This window comes from Uloborus diversus, chromosome 7 (assembly GCF_026930045.1).
Source record: "Uloborus diversus isolate 005 chromosome 7, Udiv.v.3.1, whole genome shotgun sequence".
Classification (NCBI taxonomy): domain Eukaryota; kingdom Metazoa; phylum Arthropoda; class Arachnida; order Araneae; family Uloboridae; genus Uloborus; species Uloborus diversus.
In genome coordinates this window covers 171,400,842-171,423,825 of record NC_072737.1, presented here as the reverse complement: position 1 = coordinate 171,423,825, position 22,984 = coordinate 171,400,842, and the positions used below count along the sequence as shown (strand labels likewise).

The following is a 22,984-nucleotide window of genomic DNA, read 5'->3' as shown; positions in this document are numbered from 1 at the left end:
TTAGTCTCTGTCAGTCTATGTTGGTTTCTTTTTCTATTTATAGTGCAAAATTTAATTTCTGAGCTGCACGTCTAAATTTCGTAAATATAGGGTCAAGTTTAAATAAAAAAAATAGTTTAATTTAGAAAAAAATCAGCACAAAAAATAAAATTCGGACCCGAAAGGGTTAAGGCAAAAACATTTTATTTACTTTTTCTTTTAAATATTAAGTGTTCTTCTTTCTTCATAGCGAAACGGAATATTAAATTCAGAGAAATAAAATTCAACCTCTTCAACAGTGACGTAATATTTTCAGTTATGGGTATGAAGCAAAAACGCAACCCTCCTAGTTGGGGCAAACTTAACTTGGCAGCATTGTGACGGCTACCCAGATCTTAATCACAGCACCATGACGATTGCCAGGTTAGGTTTGCCCCTGCTATAGAGTAGTCTGACCAAAAAAACAAAACTTAAATACAATTTCATTTTCAGAATGTTATGATATTGTTGAAAACTAGCATTTGGTACATGACAGTTAAAATATTATTAAAGCTTAAAACCAACATAAATAAAGCGCAAATGCTCACGAAAATACAGCATATAGCTATTTCAAGGCTACAGTGGAAACTCTCCGTCAGTGCCCAAAAAATAAAAAATAGTGTTGATTTTTGTTTGTAGTCATATTGTAGCACAAAGCTTATATCCTTATTTTTCAGTTAAAATATTGTCATTAATGTGTGTAATTATTTTAAAAAAAACTGCGAAAACTTTAATGGTCTTGCCGCAGGTTCATCGGCACTTTAAATAAAAATTGGAGCACCAACTCAGTAAATGAACACGTATAACCAGTGCGCAAACGCAAATGTTCTAGTTGATGTATGCGTGGACTTAGTGTCTTAAACCAAAGTTTCGTTGAGGCCTTTTACTTTTCGTTACTTTTTACAATATATTTTTATTTTATTTTCTTAACTTATTACTCTTCTTTGTTCTTATTATTTTCATGTTCTTTTTATTTCCTTTTACATAGTAAAGAAAGTATTGTATTCGCGAAAAATAAAATCACTCAATTATCGACCTAAATTTCCATTTTGCCGACCCACGTGCATATGTACCTAAGAAGGTATGGACGCCCGAAATGTCCAGTTTGAAGATCCCCGAGTTAATTACCACGAGTTTTCTCGTGATTCCGTTTGTGCGTATGTATCTCACATAACTCAAAAACGGTATGCCGTAGAAAGTTGAAATTTGGTATGTAAACTCCTAGTGGAGTCTAGTTGTGCACTACCTCTTTTGGTTGAATTCGGATGTTTCAAAAGGGGTCTTTTACACCTTTTTGGGAGAAAATCAGTGTTAATTTCAATGCTAACTCAAGTTATGTTATATTTTGGCGAATACTTGGCAATATATCGCCAAGCTTTAGGTCGCAAAGTTTTGTCGCCAACTTGGGGACAAATTTTGGCAAAAAAAATTATATTTCGAATTTGGTTTCTATTTGGCGCTATTTGCGACAGTTAGAGAGTCATCCATTGAATCACGTTAAAATCGTCGATATTGGGAATCGTAATCTCTGTAAAACGCTTTTTTGCATTAGTTAATACTAGAAATGTTTTAAAATTCCAAAATATGAGTGACGTGTCCGAACCAGGTAAAATTATGGTGTTGGTGTTTTTCTAAAAGTGTTGATTAAAAATCATTAAATTGGCATAAAAAGAAGTCATGTGGTACACAGATCAGCTCGTTTTTTCTATATTTTTTTCAGGGACAGTTTTTTTTTTTTTTTTAATTGAACTGTTCGTTTTTTTTTTTTAGAATTGTCAAGACAGAAGTTATTGTTGACAATTCTTCCAAGAGAAAAAAAATGCTTGACAAATTCTTCTTTTGAAAAAAATTACGAAATCTTAATTTACTGCAAGTTTTTCATTCACTGATCGGGCCGGCTTATAATAACAAAATGACACAAAAATATTGATGATTCAGCAAAAACAACTTTTAATGAAATAAACTTTATTTTCTTCGGTGAAAAAGACATTATTATCTAACATTTTCACAATTTTATCTGCGGAGCTATTGCACATAAACATATTGCGTCGGAATATTAATAACCTTTAGCTTAGGTTATTAATACTCGACTTGAGGGGACGTCCATTTTCTGTGTTCTATCTGTATGCGTTTCTGATCTTCTGCACATCCAGACCCGTCATGCCTCCTCTCTGCCCGACGTACCTCTCGTCGATGCCTCCCCTCAGGATCTGGAATGCCCTGCGTCCTGTTCCGGGCGCCCTCATTCCGTAGTGCATCACCGAGTAGTAGTCGTAATCTGTCGTTGTTACCCAATCGTCTGAGTTGCCTTTCCGGTATTGCGAATGCCATTCTGTGCAAAACAAAAATTGGAAAATGTTAGGTGCACTGCAAATCTCCGGACACTTTTTAGACAGAATACTCGTCCTCTATTTTTAGAGCACTTTAAAACATGCTGTGGGCTTTAAAGTGCTCTAAAAATCACTTCCCTAAGTGCTCTAAAATGGGAACCGTTCTCAAATCACTTCTGGGGACACTTTTCAGAACACATATTTGGTTCAGCACACTTTTTAACACTTTTGGGAACGGATTTGAGAACATTTTGTGATACAGCTCTAACACAGCTCCCTTCGTTAAAAAAACATTAACTCAAATATTAAATTTGATATATATATATATATATATATATATATAATTTTTTTAAGTCCTTTTTCAGAAAGATTCCAAGTCAATTTTACGAAGGTTACTTTTAGCGGGAGACATTCCTGGTTTTTGGAAAATATGTTATTTGCAGAAATTATACATAAGCTGCCCATTATTATCCAGGAAATTTTCGGAATTAAGTGCACTATTTATTATATTTATGCAAATTAACTTTGAAATTGCGCTTGTAATATGAATTTCAAAGGATAGCACAAGGCTAAGTACCACTTCGCACTCTTTCACCAAATTGAAGTTTTATCACAAATTCTATCCCTATTGTTTCAGAAACAGTGTCCGAGAGACTTTTAATTTGTCGCCAAACGATTTCGAATGAATAAGCTGTTCATGTAACGCCTCTCTCGGAGGAGGAGACAAGGACGCCTCGAATTTAAATTTTCGGGAAGAGGGAAATGGGGTGGTTTCCTTCAGTCAGAAGTACTACTTTTAGTCATTAAAATGGATAAAATGAGCAAAAAAAAAAATACATGGTCCCAGAAAATACTTTCGATTTCCCAACAGATTTTTCAAATTAATTTTTTAAAATGTCCGATTTTTCAAACAAGGCGTGGTCTTTATGACGTCACAAATAGTGCAATTTGGCGCATCTTTCTACTACTTTTCCATGTTATGATAATCAAGCAGTGAATTAAAATTGCTCTCTACGCTTGCCATCAACCATATCGTTGTCAATACAGGTGAGTAAAGATGCAAATTAAATATTTTGTTCTGTGAATGGCAACATTGAATGGCGTTTCATCATTTGTGATGTCACACGACAGAAGTGTAAACAATGAAAGCGCACCGATTTAAGTAATTTTGTAAAAAATATTAAACTCAAATAAATTATTTTAAAAATGGTCAAATCCTATGTTTTTAAGCATGCTCTTTCAGAAAAAAATACTTTTAAAGTTTTGGAAACGACCCCATTCTCAGTTTACCGAATGGAACTCCAATGCGGGAATGCGTTACTTCTAAGGAAAAGTGACAATCAGCCATTTACAAATCGCAATATTGCAATTATGTCTCCAAATTTGCCGAATCGTTTGACAAATTTGACCGAATAAAGGACCTCCATCGGGTCGCCCCTGGTCATAGATGGCATGGAGGAGCAAAACTCAATTCGAAAGCATCGGTTTCGAAACTGCACTTAACATTTAATATGCCCCGGGAATGAAGTTAGGGTTCAAAAATAAGTACGTTATAACTTTACCTCGGGGTATGTTCTCCCAGAGAACACGGACGAAATTGTCTCTGTCCGGACGATTCTGTTCATGGGTGAATCCGACAGCGTGGATCATCTCGTGTTGAACGATTGCGTGGTGTACGCATCCATTGCGTTGCAGTGACAGCGCTTGCTGATTTCCAATTCTTCCTAAGTAGGAATAACACCTAAAATGGAAGAACGGTTCGCTGTGTAAACTGAAACCTCTGTGATAATACTGGGACAAAACCAGATGAAAGTAGTAAAGGAGAGATGGTTTCTTTTAAAGTCGATACAAGACAGTCACAATCGCCTAGTTTACTACCTTGCCTATTTTATAATTTACAAGGGCGTAAAAATTTAATGATCTGAAAAATTTAATGATCAGATTCAATTGCAATCTGTAACGTACAGTGTGTATACAAAGTCTTGCACTCATAAAGAAATTTTGTTTAAAAGAGCATTTTTGAGCAATCACGATTACTTATTGTTCTCATTTGACTGTTTTGATGTCCTATGATTTTATTTTCCCGCCGCCTCCCTCTGCAGCACCACCGTCGACCCGCCGCCTGACGATGATGCTCCTCTAGCGAAAACAGTCTCCAGGCTGCGTCACTTACTTGACTACCTTTACACATACACCTACACACACATACACCTACACACACAAACACATACAGACACCTACACATACCCACACACACAAACACAAACACATACACACAAACACACACACCTACACCGACACACACACACACATGCATACACACACCATCACACACACTCAGGCCTACACACAGACACAAACACACAAGCCTACACACACACACAAAACACACACAACACACACACACACACTCGTGATTGCGAAAAACATAATTTGAATTCAAGATGTCAAAATTCAAATTATTTTTTCTTCTTTTTTTTTAATTTTTAAAATCCTTTTCTGATTTTTTTTCCCTCCACAACTTTAATAGCAGAAAGCCATGAAGATTCAACGAGTAAAATCGGGGTACGTGCTCATTAAACTTGTGAGCTGAGAGCTTTGTGGTTGGTCGTTAAACAGTTTACCAAGAGTAGAAATGATAGAGTAGATAAAGAGAATCTCCTTCCTCTCACCTTTTATAAAAATTGTGAAAGAGGAGGTGACTAGTAACGCCATCTCTCTATCGTTAAGCCAATTATCGTCTTTCTGTATTAGGGACAAAGACGGCCTACCTACTCCATGCCAGTTTACAAGTAGACATCAATGTCGTGATATTAATAGGGCCGATGCTCTAATGACATTTTTTTAGCCTCCTAATAAATGGCGATATAAGAATAAAAAGATTTTAGCTTGGTTGTGTTTTTCTTTCTTTCTTTCTTTCTTTTAGGCCGCCGTTTTTGATCTTTTCGGCACTTGCAATGCTTTTTTTTTAAATCATTATTTATTTATTTATTTAATTATTGCATTTATTATTTATTACACGAAGTGGTTTTTCCGACTTTGGATTGTTTTAACACATTTTTCACTTCCTTACGTCTTTATTTCTAGTTCCTCAAATATTTTTTTGATGTTTTTTCGTCATAAGTTCTAACTTATTTGTTGTTTTACATTTTTTCCCCTTTTGGCTCACATTGTTTTACATTTTTTTTTTTTTTTATGTTTTTTGCACAACAGTTATTAGGATCAATCCGATGCGCCCCGCAAGGCAATTTTCTTTTCCTTTTATTTCTTTTAATTACATTTTTAAGCAAAATTTTCGCAGAAATTCTCTATTCCCGGAATGAAATGAAATTTGCTCCTTCTAAACTTTTACACTAATAGAAGTACATTTTTTAAATTATAATTTAAAAGTAAAAACTTTATAAAATCGTTTGTGTTTTATGCCTTTCTGAAGAATGCTATCAGGTCTCATGGAACAGAAAAAACGCAATTGGTCGAATTTGTATTTGAAACGATACTATATGAACTAAAACCTAAAATGATTCAAAAACGACATGGAATTAAATTTGCTTCAAACAAAAAGACTTCGCGTGAAATTACAAAATATATCTTTCACTAGGTTATTTTTCAATTAAAGAAATATTCAGGTAAGTGATTTACTGTAAAAAAATTTCGAAACGTTACTGGTTATTTCCGTGGAACATCTCGGGATTTCACACGTTTTCACCTATTTCCCCGTAAAAACAAGTATCTTCACAAAAAAGTTTCCTGAATTGCTACAAGTTACACCGTGCAGACTTTTTACTGTTGTTTAAAATATTTTTAGCAACTAGTTTAAAGATTGAATGAGTGTGTTTATTAAGTGTATCGGCTTAAGGTTGCTCACGGCCTGTCCAGATTGACTAAGCTCCCAACGAGAGCGATAAATGTCAATGGATAGCTACAGCTTTGCAAGGCAGGAAGTGCAGACAAGAGATATGCTTGGTTCCTTCTTGCATAGCTTTGGCCATGGTCGCTCTGATTTTTATGGAGCCTTCTTGGTAAATAAGAAAGGTTCTAATCAATTACACTAAACCTACTTAATTGTTCTAGAAGGTTCTAGAGACATGACGGGCTTTAGCAGGGGAGATTTTGCACTTCTTCATAAAGTTTCAAGGTTAATTTCAGAAAGGTTACTGATTTTTAGCGGAAAATGTTCCTGATTTTTCCAAGATATGTTACTGGAAGAAATTGGGCACATCAACTGCCCATTATTTTCCAGGAACGTTTCTGAATCGTTTTTACAGTGTTGAATGAGTAAAATCAGCCTTACCCATTTCCACTGAATATCATTACGTAATCTCTTTGATTGCTGCGTGGTACGAATCTAGTGCCGGTATTTTTTGCATTGTAGTCATTGATGGCATTGTAAATGGTAGCCCTCTGAGCATTATCTGGAAAAAAAAAAGCATGGTGAATATAAACAATAGGGCAATTTAAAGCATTGCATTAAAATGCATTAGGTGTGTTGAAAAACAACTCGTGTAATACTCCTGTATTGAGAAAAAGTTTTGCATCATCTTTTTAAATTGTTTTTAGTATTCCTCAGTATCACATGTAGTCATCTATATATATAAAAATGAATGTTTGTCTGTATGTCATCCATGAACTCAAAAACTACCCGGCAGATTTGGCTGAAACTTTCACCGTTTGTTATTTTTGGTACTGAGAATGTTTATAGACCAGTTCGAAAAAAATCCGATCGATAGTTCCTTTTTTATTCCAATTTAAGTCACAATCCATTGGATAAATACGAATAAAATTATCGGCTGCAGAAATTAATTCGCGTGAAAGATCTCATTGATAAGAAGTTAGCTGTTGCCATTTTCTTGAGTTTGAACAAATAAATTCTTTCTTTATTGTTTTATGGCTTTTCATGCAACCGGGGAATTTAAAACTTTTTCTATTTGATATTTTTAGCGATTGATTGATCTTGCAAACTGCGTGAGTATAAAATTTGAGTATAGTCACGGCTTCACTTGATACCTGGACCGATTATTATGAAAATTGCTATATATATGTATTTTTCCACGGAGAAGGTGCATAATATGCTCATTGAAGCCACTCGCCACCAGGTGGCACTGCAGAGTAGCAACTTCTGCCCCGTTCAACCGATTGTCATGAAAACCAGTATAATGATGTATTTTTTTGTTGGCGTAGCAACGCGCGTCGGGTACAGCTAGTACATTAATAAATTTTAATTTCGAAATGGAAACAAAATACTACAGTAGAACCTCATTAATCCGGTCTAATAGTCATTAATCCAGGTTGTCCGAATTAATGAAATTACGTATTTACCTGTAAATTGAGAGAAGGCTAATAAACAAACTACTGTAATGCAATAAATAATTCATTTTGAATTCAAGAGAATGAAATATAAAACTGCATAAGAGAAGATGACGAAAATACAAAATACGGCCTACAAAATACATTCGTGCAAAAACTTGCCTTTTATTTAACAGTATGTACATCTAAGTTACTGTCCGGATTAAACGAAATCCGGTTTAATAGAGTCCGGATTAATGAGGGTTTATCACATAATTTTTTTAAGTATATTTAGTAGTTGATGAACTGATCCGTTTTATGACGCTACTAAAAGTACTAAGTCAAGATATATCTCCGTATCTAAAATGATTTTTTATTGATTTTATTCTGACAAGAGTTCAACACTAGTACAAATTCAAAATTTTATGGCTGAGTTACGTTTTATTTTAGATTTGCGGTTCTAATGTATGACATAGGCGGAACTGTTATCAGGATTTTAAGAAGACAGTAGATTCAAAAACATTTTTCATCGTTGGGACACCCCCTTGTTTCTCAGATATTACTGTTTATCTCTAAGATGGGAAGGAGCAGGCATGGCAAAAAAGCATTAGGAGGCAAAGATAAAGAAAAATGCAGCATTTTTATTTAAACTTTAAGTTTAGTGGAGTTTTTCATTTACTTTTCTTTTCGGATTGATAATGGGATTGATATTTTGATTTTTAGAGATAACTTTTTCCTGACTGGAATAGACTACATGTAGTAAAGTATTATCTGATAGGTGGCGCTAAGCATAGAGCATTTAACCAAATATTTCACCATTTCACTTTGTCCCGCTATCTCACTTTGCCCCACACTCCCCTGCTGTTACGATTTTTTTTTTTTTTTTTTTTCTTAGTCAGGATAAGTCACAGTAGACAAGCGAAACCGATGTGTGAAGATATGCTACTAAAGATGTTAGAGCCGCGTAAATAAGGTTAAAAAAAATAGTTATTTAGGTATTGCACGAGAAATAACTGTTAGATTTTATTCAAAATTCACATGTTTGAGATTTTTGTGTAATAAAATGAAATGTGTGCTTAGTAATGGGTACGTGATAAAAGCAGTTCTGATCTTCTGCGATAACAAATATTTTGTATATGTTACCGTTAAAGTATATAATGCAGTTATTTTATTGAATATATACCTAGTTATTATATGAAATAACTGATCGTGTCCGTTAAAGTGTGTAATATGTTATTAATTTGACACTTTAACTAGTTACTCTATGAAATAACTAGGTATTCTATAAATTAACTAATGAGAGACAGTTAAAGTGTAAAATAAATAATTTATCTAAAATGAAATAACTAGATATTCTATAAATAAACTAATGATTGACAATTAAAGTGAAAAAGATGGAATTTATCTAATTTATGCAGCGTATAAATGGTATTTATGGAAACGTACCATAAAATCATTTGTTACAACAAGGATTACTGAAATGACACTTGGAATTACAAAGAACATTATTTCTCAACAAAAAACTAGCGGAAACACGCTAAACAAGTTCTCTCCCTATGGCCTGGAATAGTTCAAAAATGCACTAGGGGTGGAAGGTAAATGTATTTGTCGTGCAAGATATATGAAATAGATTATTTTACACTTTAACGGGCTGCAGATCGTTATTCTATGAAATAACTAGTTCCTATTCCAATTCCTATTCCAATTCAGAGTCACAATTGACTACAACTGTATTTATGTCGAGGACTGCATACTAAGTGCCTTGCCTCCATTATTTTATATATCGATAGATGGCAGCACCATCACCGGATCGAACAGTTAATGAGAATTAAGAACTAGTCCAGGAGCTAATAGCTACCTGGTGCTAGCACCCCCAGAGGTATCGTTTCACTTGGAGGACATTGAGACCACGAGCATATTTAACGTCGCCCAGTCCCTTTTATTGACGACGGTGGGTCTTCGACCATCGAGGTTCGAACTCAGGACCCTCCGGCCCCGAATCCGACACTCTACCGATCAGGCTACCACGGCCCAAATAACTAGTTAAACCGTGAAATACAGGAGAGTTTTACACTTTAACGGACACGATCAGTTATTCCATGGAATAACTAGGTATTCTATAAAATAACGGATTTCATACTTTAAAGGTAACATATACATAAAATACTCACTGTAGTGGTTATTAGCTATGGCAAAGGGGACGACACCATTAGGCCATTTGTTGCCTCCGTACTTCCTGAAGTTCAAAACAGCTCGTTCCTGAAAGAAATTTCGAAGCATTAATGGTCTGTAAAACAGTTTTATCTCTGATAAAGTGCACAGCAAAAAAAAAAATGCAAGTGTTTTGTACGTTTTCTTCTATTGATGATGGATTTAGGATGTGAGGGTAGATTCAGAATGTAATGTGGTTAAATGCATTCATATTCAGTAATCTACATTATATATTAGCTGCATTGTCTGGCGTTGCACGGTTTAAATTGAAAATAAAGAGTGTCAAGTGACGCAAATTCAACAAGGCTTTAATAAAAGAATGAAAAAAATAATAATAAAATTTCCCGCCAACGTGTAAAAAAGAGATATTTTATGACTTAAAATTTTAAATGGATTTTTTTTTATATCTTTATTATTATTACTAATAATAAAGCTGAATGTCCCTCTGTCTGTCAGGATCTCTGTGACGCGCATAGCGCCTAGACCGTTCAGCCGCTTTTCATGAAATTTGGCACAAAGTTAGTTTGTAGCATGGGGGTGTGCACCTCGAAGTGATTTTTCAAAAATTCGATGTGGTTCTTTTTCTATTCCAATTTTAAGAACAAAAATATCATAAGATGGACGAGTAAATTACGAAATTATCATAACGTGGAACCGTAACATGGGCACAAGCCAATTGGCGAGAAAATTCACCATACATTATTTGTAAATATACAGGCAAACCAAAAGACCTTTTAATTTTCTATTACGGGCAAAGCCGTGCGGGTACCACTAGTGTATAAATAAATCTTTCAAAAAATATACAGAAACATCATTTCTAAAAGCTTCTTTAATGATAATTTCAAAAATATATCTTTTCAGTAAAAATAATAGTTATGATAAGTCTTAAAAATATATTTGTCAACTTAATAATCATGGCAAAATACTTTAACAATGTAGCACAAATAAGAATCCCAAATACAGTTCTTTCGAACCTCCATGGAGCTCGGTGATGTTATTATTTTTTCTGTTTTCCCTCACATTTATGTCACTTTTTAAACACTATTCACTGCGAAATAAAAGTATACCTTAAAAATAATAAATGGCTAATAAATCTGGAAATCAGTCAGAGAAAATTTTATTATCGGAGCAAACATGTGTTAAAAGACATTTACGAAACTTATACAAAAAGAAAAAAAGAAGGGAAAAAATCATTAAAAAGAGCATTCAGTGAATCATCAAGTCACAGAGTAAAGTATGAAATGCATGTAGATTAGCAAATATAATTCATTGTAAAAGAAGCTCTCTTTTCTGGTGTGTACGTACTGATTCCTCTTCTTCATCTCCCTCCTCTAGTTCCTCTTCTCCTTTTGGAATCAAAATATCACCTAGAGGGACGCCTGAAAAAAAAATCAAAAAATTACTTCGTAATATTCTGGCCATATTTATTAAACTAAAAACGCAAAAAACTGAAATCTGTATGCAACAAAGGCGATGAAAATTTGACATGAACAATAGAACAAAACTTATACCTGCCTTGCCTTCAATATTCGAGTTGAACCGAACCATTGTTTCGGTCACTCGTTTGGTCTGTGTTAATCTGTATTAGCTACCGGTTTGTTTGGCACTCTTGGCGTCCTTAAGAGGTTTTCCACCTCCAGCTCAGTCGCTCCTATGCCGAGCTGATGAGTGCTAATAAGCACGAAACAGCAGTCCTCGGCTAGAATTGACTGAGCTGGCAGTATATTTCATGTAGAACAAAACTTGTTTTGAAATATCTGATGAAATGTTTCTCCTTTTAGAATTAAACTCACTATTTTTCGCAGTAAATATCACTTGATATTTAACTGCACTTAGTTGATAATAATACGTTTATTTATTTTCTTTGCAGGACTTTTGCTTGATTTACGTTATGGGAAAAGCCTCGAATCTAGGCAAATGCATATGTGCATATGCAATTGCCTATTTTTGCTTGTTTTAACTTCATAAAAACGACAGATAAAAAGACTACAAACAATATTTTGTTCTTCATACGCAAACTATTTTCTGTGCATATTATCACCAAAAATAAAAACGTCTGAAAAAATATAAAAAATGCTAGAAAAGTAAGGACATTCGTGTTTTTATTCATATGTGAGAACTTTTATTTGCGTGGAACAATTTTTAGTGCATATTCTTTGAATTTTTAATGCATATTTCAGGAATTTTTCGTGCATGTTTTGGTAAAATGTAATTTTATCATGCATATTATCCGCGCTCTTGCAATAAATTAAAAACGACTATCGCAATATATGAGCTGTCAAAGAATGAGAGAGACAGTCACAATGTTTTGACTGCGATCCGTTTTTCCGCCTAATATCTGTAATATGTTATAATTCATGCCGATTTCCTTTAAAATTTATCAAGAAAGCATGTCAAGTTCAACGTCGTGTGCAAAAAAAAAAAAAATCCGAAGTGTTTCTGATGTTTTCCGTGGAACATTGCGGGATTTCACGGGTTTTCACCTATTTCTCCGTGAAATCAAGTATTTTTGTAAAAAAAGTTTCCTGAATTGCTTCAAGTTGTACGAATGCACACTCCTCACAGGTTTAAAAAAATTTTAGCTACCAATTTCAAGGTTAACTGAGTGTATTTATTAAGTGTATCGTCTTTAGTTCGATTGCAGCCCGTCGAGGTTGAATAAGCTCCCAATGATTCCGAATAAGTCACCGGTATAGCTGCAGCTTTGCAAGAAGAATTGCAGGCAAGGGAGATGCTTAGTTCTTACTTGCAATTCTGCCTTAGCTTTGGCTATGGTTGCATTCATGCTTCTGGGGTTTCCTTGGTAAATTAGGAAGGTTGAAGCCAATTAATTATATTAAATCTACCGAATTTCCCTTGGAGGCTCTAGACTGGCTTTAACCGGTGAGATCTCCATATTCTTCAGATAGATTTAAGGCTAATTTCAGGAAGGTTACTGATTTTTAGCGGAAAACCTTCCTGGTTTTTGCAAGATATGTTACTGGAAGAAATTGGGCACATCAGCTGCCCATCAATTTGCAGGAACGTTCCTGAATCGATTTTACTGTGTAGGTACTGCACTTATCTACGAACAGTAGTTAAATACCGATTATCCGAACCTGTCGGAACTCTCCCGAGTTTAGATTTCTGAAAAAGGTACTTCAGTAATGCTTCTTATTATATGAAAACGGTTTAAATAAATAAATAGATAAATAGATAAATAAATAGATACACAAATAGATAAATAAATAAATAGATAAATAAATAGATGAATAAATATAGATGAATAAATAAATAAATAAAATAAATAAATGGATAGGTGGATGGATGGATGGACGCATGCATGCATGCATGCATGAATGAATGAATGAATGAATAAATTAATTATCTATATTACTATATATATATATTATTATATATTATTAATATATATATATATATATATATATATATATATAAGTTGATTTTGATTATAACGTTTTCTCCAAGTTTGTATACTCTCACACATTGAGAGAATTTTATCGATTTTGCGAGTCGATTCATCTCCTATTCTCAGCCGTCAAAAAATTTGAAGAGTAGTGTGTTCAGATAATTGGATATCTCGGTTAGTTGGAGTTCGTATAATCGGAAATCTTTAGTTTAAAAATTTAGGTGCAGAAACTTTATAACCACTTGTATATCAATAAAGTCATTCTAGCCTTCATTGATTTCCCCTAAACGACCTCGGATTGAAAAGATCTTTTAGTTCGATTTTGGATAATCGACCCTTTATTACACTCAGGTACAGCAACTTTCAAACTACTTAATTATAAAAAAAATCTATTCTTTATTAAGTGATTCATCCTAAACAATTTTGGACAATGGTGTGGTTTCCTTCAGTCAAAAGTACTACTTTTAGTCATTGAAATGGATATGATAAGCAAAAAAAATAACCTAGACCCAGAAAATACTCTCATTTTCCCAACAGTTTTTTTTTTTTTAATTAATTTTTTTAAATGTCCGATTTTTCAAACAAAGCGTGGTCTTTATGACGTCACAAATGATGCACTTTGCCGCATCTTTCTACTACGTTTCCATGTTATGGTAACCAAGCAGCGGATTAAAATTGCGCTGTACGCTTGCTACCAACCATATCGTTGCCAATGAACGTGAGTAAATGTTGCGAATTAAATATTTTGGACCGTGAATGGCAACACTGAATGGCATTTCATCATTTGTGATGTTATCGACAGAAGCGGTAAACGATGAAAGCACCGTTTTAAGTAATTTTTTTTAAATATTAAACTTAAACAAATTGCTTAAAAAATGGTCAGATTCTATGTTTTTAAGAATGCTCTTTCAGAAAAAAATACTTTTAAAGTTTTGAAAACGACCCCATTGGCCAGTTCTTTTATTTAGATTTTCGATAATCAGCGCTCTTATATAACGTTTAGGAGCAACAAATTTCAAATCACTTAAATATTACTAAATCTACTCCATCTTCAATTAATTCACCAAAACGACACTTCCTAATTTTCTCTTTTAGTGTTCTTTATTTATTTAATGTATAATGTTATGAAACAATTGAAGTTTTTTTCGTGATAAAAACTCTTTACATACCTTCATGGAACATAGGATCACTGCCGTCTGCAAAAGAAGAATAAAAGAAAATCAGTTCAGTGTGATGCTCTCCCAAAAATATATTCAAACGCATTATATTCTGAATGAGAAAGCTTGCATTTATTTAAACTCACCTTAATAAAATTAGAAATATGAATTATGCTACAAGTTTCAAAACAAACACTGTATATTAACACAAATAAGGATTTTAATTTTGCAAAATACTGGAACATTGAAGAGCAATACATACAAAACTAATCATGAATGAATGACAAACTAATTATTAAAAAAAAAAAAAGAAAGGAAAAAAACCCTAAAATTAAACGAAAACTATAGTATGGCTTGACTTTGGACGAGTATTTGTTTGAGTTAAAAGAGGGGAAATTCTTATATGAAAGAGACCTCTTATATTGACAAAGCAAACCGGCTTTTCTCACTGTCATTTTAAAAAATGGCGTCATTTAATCACGAAATAAGAATGCAAAAAAAAAAATAAATAAATAAATAAACACTACAGGAAAATAAATTAATAAATAAGTAAAATACACATTAAAAAGCAATAAAAGAGCAGAACAATTCAATGAGTAACCCCCCCCCCCCCCCCAAAAAAAAAGCATTTCAACCTATTACACAAGCCATTTCACTGTGTCCCTGTATCTTTAATTAGACTAAATTAACTAAACGAGTTGATTTTAGGAACATTTTTAATCGAAGTTAATGGACAATAAGAAGCCTACTTTTTCAGGCACTTTTTAGTACCTGAAAAAGTACGGTTAGCTCTTTTTAAGTGAGTATTTATTCAATTTACGACTTCTGTTCCATTGTTTAGAGTCCCACAAAGTACGTCTGGTGATCACTTTTCCACAACTTCTTAATTTCCTCAAAAATTGCATGAAATATTAAGGTTCATAAATTGAGTCTAAAAAACTTACCATCTTTAGGAATCACTAAATTGACATCATCAATACGCATCACTAGAAAAACAAAGGTTTAATTATAACATTAGTTAAAACTGTTAAAGAACTGTGACATAATCTATGCAGATATAAATGTTGAACTTACATTTGCTGAATTCTTCAAAATTACCTTCGTCTAACAATTTTTCAAGTTCTTCGGGTTCAACAGCTAAAAGTAATTTTTTTTTACGTTAAATTTCTATTGAATAAAATCCTTAATTTTTACAATCGTGTGACAACAATTTACTATGTGCCAAAATATTAAGCTATGATTGCATGCGCATGTTTTTTCTGCCTGAAAAAATAATGCGTTATAGATATATATAGAAGCAGTTACGATATAACTGTCTATAGAATGTCTATAAACCAAAATACATCGTTAAGGTGCATCAATATTCCTATTTGTAACCATTGTAACATTGCATTGGAATATACTGACAGTCCGGTCATTTCACCCAGAGACTGCAGTTTCGCCCTTGTAGTGGTCCTTGTTGGATAAATTTACTATATATACCATAGTTAATTGGCACTTTCAGCATCAATGAGATGACATCTGCCTCCAGCTCAGCTTAGAGCCGCTATATAGATAGGCCGAAGCATCAGCTTAAATTTAGCCATTTTGGATCGGATTTTTCATTGTTACGGAGCTAGGGTTACCACAACAAAGTTTCGTGTTTCGCCAAATTTGCCGTAAATAATATTTTATTTAATAAGCAATTCACGTGCAGCTAATAATCGTCGCAGTGAACAATCGCCAACACCAGAAAAGACAACCACACAAACACGCGCCGGCTCGTATTAGCTCAGCTATTCCCTATCCTAGACTAATGAATCCATAACAAGGGCGGAACTGCAGTCTCTGGATGTTATAACTAGGGTGTCTGTACGTTGCATGTAGTTCTGCCTTAGTCCTGGCTTAAGGGCTGTACTTACTGCTTCATTGAACATTGTTGATCAGTTACGAAGAAAACTAAGGTTAGTTAGTATGAAAATCTATTTTGTTGAATAAAATTACTCACGTATTTCACATATTTCTGAATCCCTTTAAAGCGATTTTGAAATAAGTATTTGTATCAACACTTGGAAACTGATGTCTTTATTTTATCCAAAGAGCTTTATTTTGCTCAAAGAGTGTTATTTTTTATAAATTACTGTAGAGCCTCAATCATTCGTAGAGATTGGGACATTCCATTAATCGAAAATTTTCCTATAATCGAGAGTGCTTAAAGTTGAGATGATTGAAAGCGCTATAGCGAAATGAAAGGCAGACTACATTAATACACTAAAAATGTACTGAATTTTTATTTTGAAAAGCTTAATTTCGCACAAAATTGAAGTTCAATTTACAACGAATTAAATTTTTAACTGACTTCTAAAAGGGTATGTAAATTGTATTAAATGTACATATTACAAAATGATGAAATACGTGAAATCAAGAAAACGAATATATTTAAAAAATCATGATTAAATTACAATTTCTCATACGTTTTTGGCATTCAGATTTTTTGTAACTATCGCAGTTCCTGTTCAATTGATAATCAGCTGTCGGAATATTAAACTGTTCAGTTGTGTGTTAAATCACTCTTAGAAATATACTTACAACGCACATCATCTTCTTCTAATGCAGAAACTGCAGTTAGGCAGAATACAAAAAATAAAGCAATCCCGTACTTCAACATCTTTCAATGCCTTATCCACTGAAATTAAAATATTTTAATGCAATGTAATATTAAAGAGCATCGACTAAAACGATTAAATACATCACGACTATTCTTGCAAATTTATTTGAAGTGAGATTAAAACTACTATCTGTGATTTAAATTTTAAGTGCATTATGTTTGAACTAGCAAAAATACCCGGCGTTGCCTAGGTCAGTAATAATTATGAGAAAAAATCGTTGCTTGCTTTTGTTTTCTGGTTTAAGTGAAAGAATTTAAAACACATCTTTTTGACGTGATTAAAAATCGAGTTTCTTCCTTACCCATAAAAGTAAAATAGCAATAAGTATAAAAAACAAAATAGTATTGATTTAGAAACGAAAGCACTATATTTAAGCATATACAAATTTCCAAAACATGAAATTATTCTTCTCATGTTTAAACTGATTAATCTGTTGATACTTTTTTTTTTTAACATGGAGTCTAAAACCTTCTCTGTATTGCTATTGAAGTTGCTCGTAATCCCCTTATACTTGCTTTAGTTATTTTGGGAAATTTCAATCATTGGGGGCTCTTGGTGCGATTTAACCGAATTTGCGGAAATCGTTTTGGGACACCTTTGATGATGCTTCCTCCTTCTTTCCTTACTTTGTAAAACGATATGATATTAATTTTCGTTGCAAAGATATTATCGTCAGGTGCTGAGATACTTTTGGTCACCATAAAATGGCGCTAAAGAGTTTCACCCGAAATGTTTCCAAAATAAGTAGTAAAATTTGAATTAATTATAAGTTTGAAATTGTGCAAAAAGGAAAATTAATGGAAGTTTTTGTGCTGTTTATGGATTTGCCTAATTTAGTTGCTGGATTATTTAACACAGTAAAAAAAGTTTTTTTAAAGATTCTTTGATTGGCGATATTTTGTTTACATGGTGAAAGCTGAGAAACATTATGACGTAGTCTTCGGCTTCAAAAACAGCGACGTTGAAAAAAACTGCAAATGCATCAGCTACGGAAATCTTTCTGCAAAAATTTTGGCGATCTGCTGGTTGATTGGATAATGAGTAAGTGTTCAATCAGCATAAATAATAATAAAAACCATTAATTACATTAAAGTTCCGTTTAAATGGAAAATGATCCGCCAAATCATATATTATTTGCCAATCTTGTGCAAAAATCTTACTTCAAGATTTGACTTGAGAAAAGCCTTGAACAGTCACGAAAAGCAAAGATAGTCAACAATACAACAATTGTCGCTATCGACAGGGAGTTGAGATGATACACTAAATACTGTATTGAGTTTAGGAAAGCCTTCGAACATGGAACTAAAAAGCTCATAACTCGTTTTTTATTCTACTTAGAAATTTCGAATAGATGCCATCTTCAGCAGAAAAAACAGAGCTTTCGATGGACATATAATGCAAATAAGTGCAAGTATTTTTTCATCCCTATATTAGAGAATTTATACGAAAATTGTATTTTATTGCTCCCCTAAGGGGGTTTTGCCCCCCATAACGGGACGAATACTACCCTATGTGTTATTCTGATGCATAAGCTATATTATTGTACAGTTTCATTAAAATCCGTTCAGTAGTTTTTGCGTGATAGAGTAACAAACATCCATACATCCATACATCCATACAGCCATACATCCATACATCCATACAGACAAACTTTCGCATATATAATAGTAGTAAGATTGACGCGAATATTTTATATGTTGACGTAGGTCATCAAACAAAGGGCAAACTTTAACGGTAGCTATCGGTCAAGTGGTGACGAAATGAAATGAATTTAAGACAAATGAAGTATTAAGATAAAAGTTAACAAATGATTAAGAAACCATTTGCAAAGCGTCACCCGCGATCTCGCTACCTTTCTCTCCCCTTCCTATTTTTGGGTTCAAAGTTAACTAACACTTAAATTCGTTCAGCGTGTACACACAGTAACACACTAAATACTCCGTTTCATATACGTTTTCAAACGGTTGTTAACGTTGTCACAACCATTCTAAAACGTTTATGAAACGTTTACCCCGTTACGTGTGCAACCTGGGAAAAAGCGACACTTAACTTAGTTGAAAGTACATAACACTTCGTTAGGAGTACATAAGTGATACTTAACGTCGTTAAGTGTGACTTTATGTGTTCTTGGTTGAGGCTTACATTTATTTCTCTGGTAGTAGATAATGCAATTGCAGAATTGCTAACAAACTTACTACAAATTAATTACCAGACATTTCCGAACATTTCTTTTTTCCTCTCTGTCACTGGGACCTTTGGTGGATTATATTTTCTCGAACTGTATTGCATATAACGCAGCAAAAAAAAAAGAGAAAATACTTTTTTATGAAGTTAAAAGTCAAAAAGATAGCAAATTAAGCTTGAATCGAAAAACTCTTTAGAATTAGACAAATCAAACCCAGGGGCGCAACAGCTCATGGGGGGGGGGGGGGTAGAAAGGCCTACTTTGCTCATCGCAGTTATCCTGACCGAGGGCTCTCTGGGTGCAAGGTAGATGTTCCGGTCATGTGGTTAGCCGAACACGGAACCCCCAGAGCTTAGTTCCCAAGTACGCTTGTTACTCACTTTATCATCCCAATGATGGGGTGAACGGCATGCACAAAAATGTTTCGTAAAATAATAATTTATAAAATTAAACTTGAAGCTTTAATAAAAAAAACACTTTAGAATTAGATAAACCAAACCCAGTGGCGCAACAGCCCATGGGGGCAAAGTGTGCCCATCTCAGTTTTCCTGACCGAGATACCGACAGTGTGAGACAAATTAAAAAATTAGCCTCCCACATGTTCATTGTCTGTTTACATGCTCAATTAACCCTTTCAGACGGAATTTTGAAATACTTAACCAAAAGTGTTTTTATTTGGTAGACAGTGTACTATGGTAAAGAGTATTTTATACACAAAATTTCAAGTTTATAGGTGAGAAATTAAAAGAATTATGACACCGGACATATGTAATTGAAATACATATTTCAGATAATAAAACGATTAAACATCAAACAAACTTCTTTGAAAAATATTCTCTAAACAATAATAAAACATAATATAAGCATTTGAAATGATTAATATAAGATTATACATTTTTTAAAAAAGCAGAAGAAAAAAACTCGCTTTTGCGACGAGAATCCGTGGTTGGGAAAATGAGCCAGTCCCCAACCCCTATTTCTTTATGTTGTCAATCCCAAAATGAAAAATTCTTGTACAGATAATAATAAGCAGGCTATAAAATGTCAACTACGGAAAAATCGAGTAATTTATTCAATTAATAAATGATAAGCAGCTGTTTAAAGTTCATGTCCGGTATACCGGACTCCACGTCTGAAAGAGTTAATTTAATCTGATAAATTCATAAGCAATAATTAAAAGCAAAGGAAACATAAGGGGAAAGAACCCTCGGTGCCAATTTTAGGTCTGATATATTTTTTTTTTCATATATATTAGCGAAATAGTTGTAATGTTACTTACCTTGTAAAGGAAACGTGCAAATTCTTCGCATTTTTTGAGAGTATTTATACTTGAAATATAACAAAGAGAGCTCCCAACAGCTGGCTTGTTAATAAAAAGCACAAATCAGTAAACACATACGTACGTCATAAAGACGTCATTTGGTTCCAAACTTAGTTTCCTCCCGATAATTGCCGTTACTAATTTCGTCAAAATCAAGTGGCTCCTGTACGAATTAGGCTGCCTCAATTATCTGATCCCAAGCAGCAGCCATTATAATATTCAAAATTTCTAATGACCTGTCCTTCAGGCACTATAGAAAAAATTCTAGCCATGTGCATTGAAAAGGCCACGTGCGGCAGAAAAGGGTACTCGTGATTTGCCAGAAAACTTAACAGATAAGTTACCCGTTAGTAAAAGTCTTAAAATTATGATAGAAACTGAAAGAAAAGATAAAATTAAATATTAATAATCAAATTATAACTAACAATTTGGATTAAGACACCAAAACAATCTTAAACTTAAATTTAAGGCGCGTGATTGTTGGATTTATGTTGTTAATAGATGAATACTCCATGTGTAAGAAAATTATGTGAGAATCCTTCTACTTGGTCTCAAGAGAAAAATATTTTCCTGTTCAAAATCAGAAAATCTTCTGAAAACTAGAAGATCGCCCGTCAAGGTATGACGGGTGAAAATTGCTTCTACATTTGAACGAAGCAGTTCTCCGTTTGGTGATAGTTTGATAGAGTACATTTTAACCCTAACTCCAGTGAATTAACCCTAAACTCCTGTAGATGGAGTTCATTGTTGGCCCTTTTACGATTCTTCACTCTCCTTAAGCTAGAAATTCGCCCGTCAAAGTATGACGGGTGAAAATTGCTTCTACATTTGAACGAAGCAGTTGCCTGTTTCGATAATATTTTGATGGTTGACATTTTAACCCTAAATCCAGAGAATTAACGCTAAACTTCTGCACATTGTGGACCATTCTTTCGTTTCTTCATTCCGCCTGAAATGACACAATCTTACCCGTAAAACAGTTAAGTTACCGGATCGAGTTCAGCCTTGTAAAGCCTTTCCCTGTACGTTAAACATTACCAAAACATATTATCAAATTATCATGCCGTGGCGCGAGTTTCATTGTTGAAACACTCGCGTTACTCGATTATTGGCTATCATAAATATGAGGATAATGTGGAGCGTTCGAAAATTTTAAAGACGAAAGTTTGAAGAACACATTAGATTGGACCTGCAATATACCGACAGCCCAGTTATGACATCCACAGAGTGTAGTTTCGTCCTTCTCATGGTCTCATCAGTCCAGAATAGTAAGTAACTGAGCTGCTTTTTTTTTTTTTTTTAACTTCTTGAGCTCCATCGTCCATTCCATCTGAGCACTGTTCATGGAGTGAAAATCCTTTCGGTGCTAAATCCCTTCTATTCAACATTCTGCAAAAAAGTAAAGAAGCATATTTCACTGGTATGTAGTATAGTAGGGAGAAGTAAAACAAAATCGCAGTAAATTACGGATTTTATGTGTTTTACTGAGTTTTTTTTTTTTTTTTTTTTTTTTTTTGTGTGTGTTAAAATCATGTCTACTCGAGTTAATTTATAATTTATTGGTGATAATTCAAATAACACAGCCGGAATTAAATCATAAAATATTTCATAATTACTGCACAAATTGCATATACATTTAAAAGCAACAAACAATGCCCAAAGTAAGATTGTAACAATCCAAAACGTTAATTAAGGCGTTGGATTCGTAACTATATTTAGAGAAAACCTAACATGGCAGCGTCATAATGCTGTGATTAGGATCAACGTAACCTTCACAATGCTGCCTGGTTAGGCTTGGCCTAACTATTGAGAGTCACGGGTTTGATACCAGCTTGTCGAATATCATCCGAGCAGGCTCGATGAGAGGTCATGTCAGCCTAGTCGGAAACTATTAGGGGCCAGGTAAACAAAATGACAAAGGGTCCGCCTTGCCTCTCACCGGCCCTAATCCGTGTTTACTAATAGTGACTGGAGCACGCCAAATACGTCGTGGTCACAAAATTCTCCACTTTCTCATTCCGAATAAAAATTTCTGGTGGTGCTGGATCAGGGTTTGTTCTGCTGTTGTTCTGGATCAAAACACAGAGCTTTCTTCACGCCTCTATACAATTCATTAAACCAGGTGCAGTGTCGGTACGGGGTACCCTGGAGTGTAGTGTAGTGTGAGTATAGTAGTGGTGACATGTGAAAAGATTGGATGATCACCTGGGGGGGGGGAGTCGAAATAAGTTTAAATAGGCAGCCCCCATTAAAAAAAAACACTTTTGTCAAACTTTAATAAAGTCTTTAATTTATAATGAATAGACTTTAGTTTCACCTAAACACAAAAAATAACATTTCAAAAACCCAGAAAATGGAATAGTTTTACTGAAAAAAAGCTGTCCAAACAGATGAGGATCCAAAAATCCAGATCTGAGTGGGA

At 33.9% G+C, this 22,984-nt stretch overlaps 1 protein-coding gene across 1 annotated transcript; it reads right to left on the bottom strand.

Moving 5' to 3' along the window:
* Positions 1 to 1,966: 1,966 nt before the first annotated feature.
* LOC129226400 (low choriolytic enzyme-like) lies at positions 1,967 to 20,539 on the bottom strand. Its single transcript, XM_054861001.1, has 10 exons — positions 20,521 to 20,539; positions 16,977 to 17,073; positions 15,483 to 15,545; positions 15,353 to 15,394; positions 14,421 to 14,447; positions 11,148 to 11,221; positions 9,803 to 9,890; positions 6,640 to 6,760; positions 3,911 to 4,089; positions 1,967 to 2,350 (listed from the first exon to the last, which is right to left on the bottom strand). The coding sequence occupies exons 2-10, from the start codon at positions 17,053 to 17,055 to the stop codon at positions 2,136 to 2,138; spliced, it is 888 nt and encodes a 295-aa protein (XP_054716976.1). The 5' UTR covers positions 17,056 to 17,073; positions 20,521 to 20,539; the 3' UTR covers positions 1,967 to 2,135.
* Between the last annotated feature and the right edge of the window lie 2,445 nt (positions 20,540 to 22,984).